Source organism: Dama dama, chromosome 27, assembly GCF_033118175.1.
Source record: "Dama dama isolate Ldn47 chromosome 27, ASM3311817v1, whole genome shotgun sequence".
Taxonomy (NCBI): Eukaryota; Metazoa; Chordata; class Mammalia; order Artiodactyla; family Cervidae; genus Dama; species Dama dama.
In genome coordinates this window covers 50423213-50429896 of record NC_083707.1, presented here as the reverse complement: position 1 = coordinate 50429896, position 6684 = coordinate 50423213, and the positions used below count along the sequence as shown (strand labels likewise).

Below are 6684 nucleotides of genomic sequence, written 5' to 3'. Positions count from 1 at the left end.
CAGGGAGTTTGCCCACTGTCCCGTGGCTGTGGGTTTGACCACTGAGTGGCTCACAGCTGCTCCTAGAACTTCTTCTGGTGAATAGGTCCTGCCCCTCACCACCAACCCCCACAGCCTGCAACCAAAGACTGGCTGAGATGAAGGCACAAAAGGCTGTCCTCTCCTCTTCAAGGCGGGGCCAATTCCACGGCGCAATCTGTGCTGCAGAGCTCTCCGTGGGGTCAGGCTGAAGCTGGTTTCTAGCCTGGACTGTGTACTTGCTGAGTACTTGTCCCCAGCCCTCCTCTGTGTCCCATACCCTCTGTCATCTTCAGGTATCTCCTCCATCAATCACTTGCTCAGGAATCCCCATCTTAAGATTCCCGAGAACGAAGCCAGGACAGCAGTGACCAAACTCTGACAGCCACTGGGACCCCCACAACCATATTTTGACACATCTCTGCACAGCTCGCGGTGTCTTTGTGTCTGCAAAGGAATCTGTCAGTCAAAAGCTCTATCTTAGTACTGAGCCCATGAATTAAAGTGGAGAAGATGTTAAGTCTTGCTTTGGTCCAGAGTTCTGGAAGACAGGATGAAACAATAGTTGAATACGCGGTTTGGCTCTCAGACACAAACTTGTCATTCACAAGTTTGTTTTCTCCCACAGCAGAGCTTGTTTTCGACAAGCCTGTCAACTAAGCTCGATGGAAGAGACTGGGGTGGGGTAGGTGCTCCAAGGGCCAGTCTGATCCCATGGTAAGCACCTTGAGACTGATCATCACTCTAATGCTGTGAGTAGAGACAAAGCCAATCACTATTCATGAAATGAATGACCCAGAATATAGCTGAGGTGCCCAGCCAAAGCACTGTACTGAGGAGACTGGACCTGCAGGTTCAGTTGTCTGGTGAATTGGGCTCTGTTTCCTGACCACGATTGTTCTTAGAACCCTGCCATATGTCATTCCTGTGGGAATTAACCACTGCGTGCTAAAAGGTGTCAACGCATAAAGAGTGTTAACATACCTGTTAGTCAAGAACGTGCAGAGCAAGAAAGAGACATCAGTGGAAACTAAGGAACTTGAACTCTGAATGTCTGGAAGGGTTTTTTAAGATCTTCGTGAAGTTCTTAGTGTAAAAAGCAAAAGTCACGTCTCAAGGGTCAAAGTGGCCCTACGCACAGCTCTTTGCAGGGACACCACAGGCCCTGCCAGTAGGGTCTGACACAAAGACCCCCATCGGTTTGACACTGAAACTTCTCAACAGTGACAGGGACGACTGATCCCAGAGCTGGATTAGTGGGACTCGTGGCGGGGACACAGATGCTGGGCTTGGGTTGTTTAGGAGATTGAAAAGCCATGGGTAGCTTAGGTAGCAGTCACCTTAGTACCTCCAGCCTTTCATCTCTGTGTACTGGAGTTTTACCTGCAGCTTCTTGCCCTGTGACCGGTTTTAATTCTTGTAGGCAGTCAAGAGGGGATAGGAGGGGTTGAGAAACCCGGATTGTATTGCCAACACTAACAGGGGTTCTGAACCCTCTTCGAGTTAAATCCTACTGCTGACACCTGTGAGGGTTGGTGCTTTGCCGAGATCTACTTGGTCCTCGTCTTTCTGCACTTGCCACTCCAACTTTCACCTGCCAGCACCTGTGTCCTTGTGCCTGTGGCCTTTCTGTGGCCACTGGAGCCCGTTCTGCTGCAATGCAGGCCAGGCCAGAGGTGCTGGGAGGTAACGGCCCAAGAATGTGGTCATCCTCCAAGGGTGGGCAGGGTGGCGAGGTGGACGTTCCTCTCTAATGGAGCACCCTGCTGGGATCAAGCTGCTTTGCCCACAGTGGCGGCATCACCCTTGTTGGCTTCCTTCCCCTCCCCATCACTTCCCTATCACCTGTGTCTCTTGAGGTCATTTCTCCCGCCCCTTAATTACTTGCATTGACTCTTTGTCTCTGAGTTTGCTTTTGAAGGAAACTAAGCCAGTGCTTCATCTGACTTTCCTCACTGATAGAGCTCCAAGCTAGGAAGAAGCTGTGGGACCAAGAACCAACCTTGGTCAGAAGATTTAGATTTGACTCCAAGAGATGGTTTGAAATATACAAGATGGACACTGGGCCTGACCCCGGTGATTGCAGAATGTCTTCCCTTTTTTACCAATCTCTGTAGATTCTCTCCTCACCTCCCCTTCAACTTGCAACCCCTCAAAACACCTTGCCTTCATAGGTCCAGGGAGAATCCAGCCACATTCCAATGACTCAACTGCTGTTAAAGACAGCAGATAACGTGTAAATGAATGAGAATGAGCAAACGAACAAATGAATCTATGTTCCAATAAAACTTTATTTGGCCCATCCCGATCAAGTTTAATAATGTTTAATAGATATTTTTAAAACATGAGTAATAGCAATTCCTCTGTAATAACAATTATATATGAACTCCTTGTCAAGATCAGCAGCTTGTTCCTTTACCAAAAAAGTAAAGCCGCCCTCTGAGGACAAATGGCACATGAGAGCGGTGTACGTTTCCTTTTCTTAAAAAAAAAAGAAAAACAACAAAGAAACCCCAACACTTCATATTTACATATTTCCCAGGTAAAAATTGGTCACTATGGTTAATTGTTTTTAAATATAAGTTTCTAATGTGTTGCAGGTTTCAAGGTACAGATCCTAGTTAGCTGATTAGATTTAAGGTGCTGTTGAGGTGAGGGTGAACACAGCCTATGATCAACACTGGGGGATCCTCTGTTTACAGACCGGCTCCTATGGGCATCTCTGGGGGGAGCTGAACGCCAGTGGTGGAAACGGAAGAGCGTTTGCCGAGGACCGGGCTCCATGCCTCTGCAGAGGGCCTGCCATGCTACACGCTGTCCCCTGAGGCTCTGTGAACGAGTGCATCTCTGGTGTGGCGTGCCCCAAATTCATCCTGGCCTAAGCTATGGAGGACATGGTGGTCTCCAGTCCTTTCTTTTGCCGTGGGGTCCTCATGCTGGTACCTGACCCCTGAGGGCCCTCGATGTTGGCACCCCACTTTGCAGACCTTCCTGCCTTTCTGGATTCCTTGTCCCCAAGGCCCCTTGCTCTCCAGTGCATTTCTTCATGGCCTGCTGTTTGCTGGGGCTAAATGGATGGTCAAAGTCAAGGGCAGAGTTAACAAAGGTCAATGGGTTCTGTGTGAGGGCCGCTCTCCCAGCATATCCACTCTGTTGCAGGCACTTCACTGCCTTCCTCCAAAGGGGCAATTTGGGCTGAGAGCACAAGCTCCCAAGGTAGGTTTGGAGCGGGGCTGTGTGTACAAGGGGTACGGGGCAGGCTGCAGGGATTCTTGGAATTGCTGTCTTCAGACTCACCAGTGTATGGCATTCCCTGGGGAACAAGAGCTGTGTCACTGTGTCTGCGCATGTGTCAGCAAAGTGCATAGGAAGTTCTGGAAAAGCTGTGTGCACAGGCCTGGGAGGATGGGTGGTTTTACCCACAGATCCCGAACTGGTCCGATCTGAAACCGAGAGTTCAGATCACACCGGGGTGAGGCAAGTGGGAATATTCAGTACTTGAGGAGCCAGGAAAAAAAAAAAAAAAAAACAACACTTAGTGACAAGGGGAAAGAAGCTGGCTCAATGTCCAATTTCAGAATTCACAGGACATGGCTTTGAGTAAAAGCACATGGAATGGGTAAGCTGGCAATGGACAGGGAAGAAATGTCTTGAACCAAGTTTTCTGAGAAAAAGGCCAGAGTGACCCCAGTAGAGGAAGACATTGTTTAGTGGACAGACACTGGCCTGGGGGCCAGGAGACTGGGATTCAAGGCTTGCCCTGACACAGACTAGGCCTCGATCTCATTAGCAGGTCACTTGGCTTCTCTGGACCTCACTGTGTTTCTCATCTGTCAGCTGAGGGTGTTGGACCAGAGAGTGCCAACCCTCTCTGCCAGGTTCCTCTCCACCCAGCCACCCAGGTGGGGCCTCTGACTGCTAAGACCTTTCTGCCCTGCGCACCACCAATGATAAAAGCACAAGGGCCTCTTCTTTGCTGGGAAAGTGATCAACCCACCCCCCCCCCCCAACCCCCAAACTAGGCTCCTGTTCAAACACGCTCCCAGAGGTTAAAGGCTAGTTATTAAGGCAGTTTAAGAAATGGACATTCCTCTTGCTCCTCGGATCCTTCCTGTTCCGCTAACCCCAGGGCAGCAGAGAGGGGGCGGAAGGGCTGGTGGAGGTGCCAGGGGGGCGGTCCCCTCCGGCCGGGTCCGCCTTTCCCCGGATGGTTTCCAGGGGGTCGGCCTGGAGCGCCCCTCCACCCTCACCACCTTTCTTTGGAGAAGGCCTCGGTCTGCACGAGGTCGCCGGGGTGCTCGGAGATGCACGCGCCGTTGAGGTCGCCCAGTTTATTGTCCGGCAGGTCCTCGGGCTTGGTGCAGAGCTTCAGGGCGCGGGAGATGAACACGTCCAGGTCGAACTGCGGGCTGGCGCCCCCGTCGATGGGGGCCGGGCGGCCGGGTGGGGACAGGCGGCGTTCGGGGCCGTCGCGGGGCGGGCTGGCGCCGCGCTCGGGGCCGCCCTGCGTGCTCTTGACCCACTGCGCGATCTCCAGGAAGAGGCTGGCCGGCTCGTCGTCGCGCGGCCTGGGCTCCGCGGTCACCGCGGCCACGCCGGCCCCCCCAGCGGCGGGGGGCGCGCCGGCCGCCTGCTTCCAGTGCGACAGGTCCAAGATGAGCTTGGGCTCCGAGTAGTGGTGTGGCTTGCTGTCGCGCCACAGCAGCTTGTCCAGGTATGACGGCGAACCCACCTTGTAGTCGCAGGAGCGCCCGTGGTCGGCCTCGAAGGCGCGCTCCATGGACGAGTGCGACTGCTCCAGGAAGCGCTCCGAGCTGCTCTGCGAGTCCTTGCGCGGGTCCACCTGCACGTCCTCCGCCAGCGGCGCCGACCCCGCGCGCGGGTCGCGCTGCCCCTCGCTCGCGTCCTGGCATCGGTCGGGCCGCCACTCCAGGTCCGACGACAGGCTCACGGGGTACCTGCACGGTAAGACCGGACGCCCATCGGACACACCGCCCCACCGCCCAGCCACCTCCCCGCCCCGCCAGCCGGGGTGGCTTTGCGGAGGGAGCCAAGCCCCCTCATCCCTGTCTGCCCCCACAGGCAGGCTTTCCATTCCTTCCCAGTCCCCCCAGTTCTTGCTGTCCCAGGGACAAGGGAACAGTAACGGTGAGCCCCCCAGAGCTCAGGTGGAGGGACTGATTGTATCCTCTTGTATTCATTCAAGGGGCTTCTCTCCTAGCTCAGTTGGTAAAGAATCCACCTGCAACTCAGGAGAGCCGGTTTGATCCCTGGGTCGGGAAGATCCGCTGGAGAAGGGATAGGCTACCCACTCCAGTATTCTTGGGCTTCCCTTGTGGCTCAGCTGGTAAAGAATCCGCCCACAATGCGGGAGACCTGGGTTAGATCCCTGGGTTGGGAAGATCCCCTGGAGAAGGGATAAGGCTATCCACTCAGTATTCTGGCCTGGAGAATTCGATGGAATTCATTCAATGTGTGTGCGTGCTAAGTCACTTCACTCATGTCCCACTGTTTGTGACCCTATGGACTGTAGCCTGCCAGGCTCCTCTGTCCATGGGATTCTCCAGGCAAGAATACTGGGGTGGGTTGCCATGCCCTCCTCCAGGGACTCTTCTGGACCCAGGGATCAAACCTGCATTGGCAGGCCCTTTTCCACTAGGGCCTCTTTGGAAGCCTATTCATTCAATACCCTACAAATATTTCTTGAGCACCTCCTCTGTGCCAGGTGCTGTACTGGGCATTACCGGACACAGCAGGGAACAAAATCCTTGTCACCTTGGAACGCATTTTCTAGTGGATCCACCTATGCAGTGCTCCTCAAACTGTGACGTTCACACAAATCACCTGGGGACCTTGTTAGAATGGCAGATCTTGATCCAGTAGCTGAGGTGGGGTCTGAGAATCTGCATGTCTAACAGGTTCCCAGGTGATGCTGATGCTACTGGTCCGAGGCCCACACTTTGAGTAGCAGGGCTCTGATGGGTGCTTCACCACCTTGGCTCAGATTAGAAGTGTGTGTGTGTGTGCGGGGGGTGGGGGGGGGTGGGGAATTGAAAATAAAGTTCCATGCCCGCCCCGCGCCTCCAATGCTGATTCAGGATGTCTAGGGAAAGGCCCTGCAGCTTTGTGTTTGTCAGATCTTTCCAGGTGTTTCTAAGCTCCAATCAGGGCTAAGAACCCTGTCTTAGTGGTTCTGGTTGGAGGCTCTGCAGCACTGTGTGAGATGTGAGCAGGCGGGGTGTACCAAAGGATTACAGGCACCCTCAAGAGAGGCCAAGGATCCTTGGAATTCTGCTCCCTGTTGGCTGTCCTGGGGCCTTGGAGAGCAGTCACCCAGTGAAGGGCAGGCGAGTAGGTGGGCAGGCCCTCAGCTTGGGCTGAGCCCTCGGTGTGTCAGGTATTCTATGCGGAATTTAGGGGGCGGGGAGGCAGGGAGCACAGAGGAAGCCTCTTGGAACAGGAGGCCGAGGGCTCACACGGGAAGAACCAAGGGCAGGCAGTTTCGGCTGTGTAGCTGGGCAGGCAGGCAGCTGCGGCCCAGGCCTTGTGGTTTGTGAAGCACAGGAAGGTACCAGTTCTGCCCGTTGATGACATGAGGGCAGGAGCCACTCCTCGAGGTGAACACTGCCTCCTCCCAGGAGGGTCCTTGAAACGGCAGAGATTTCT

General features: G+C 54.3%; 1 protein-coding gene across 6 annotated transcripts in view; it reads right to left on the bottom strand.

Annotated features, from left to right (window-relative positions):
- Positions 1 to 2289: 2289 nt before the first annotated feature.
- Positions 2290 to 6684, bottom strand: part of MAPK4 (mitogen-activated protein kinase 4) — a 166569-nt gene continuing 162174 nt past the window's right edge. For all 6 annotated transcript variants that reach the window (XM_061131071.1, XM_061131067.1, XM_061131069.1 and 3 more), the window contains one exon: positions 2290 to 4976. In XM_061131071.1, the coding sequence (XP_060987054.1) occupies positions 4265 to 4976 (712 nt within the window). In that variant the 3' untranslated portion in view covers positions 2290 to 4264. The remainder of the gene's footprint in view (positions 4977 to 6684) is intronic.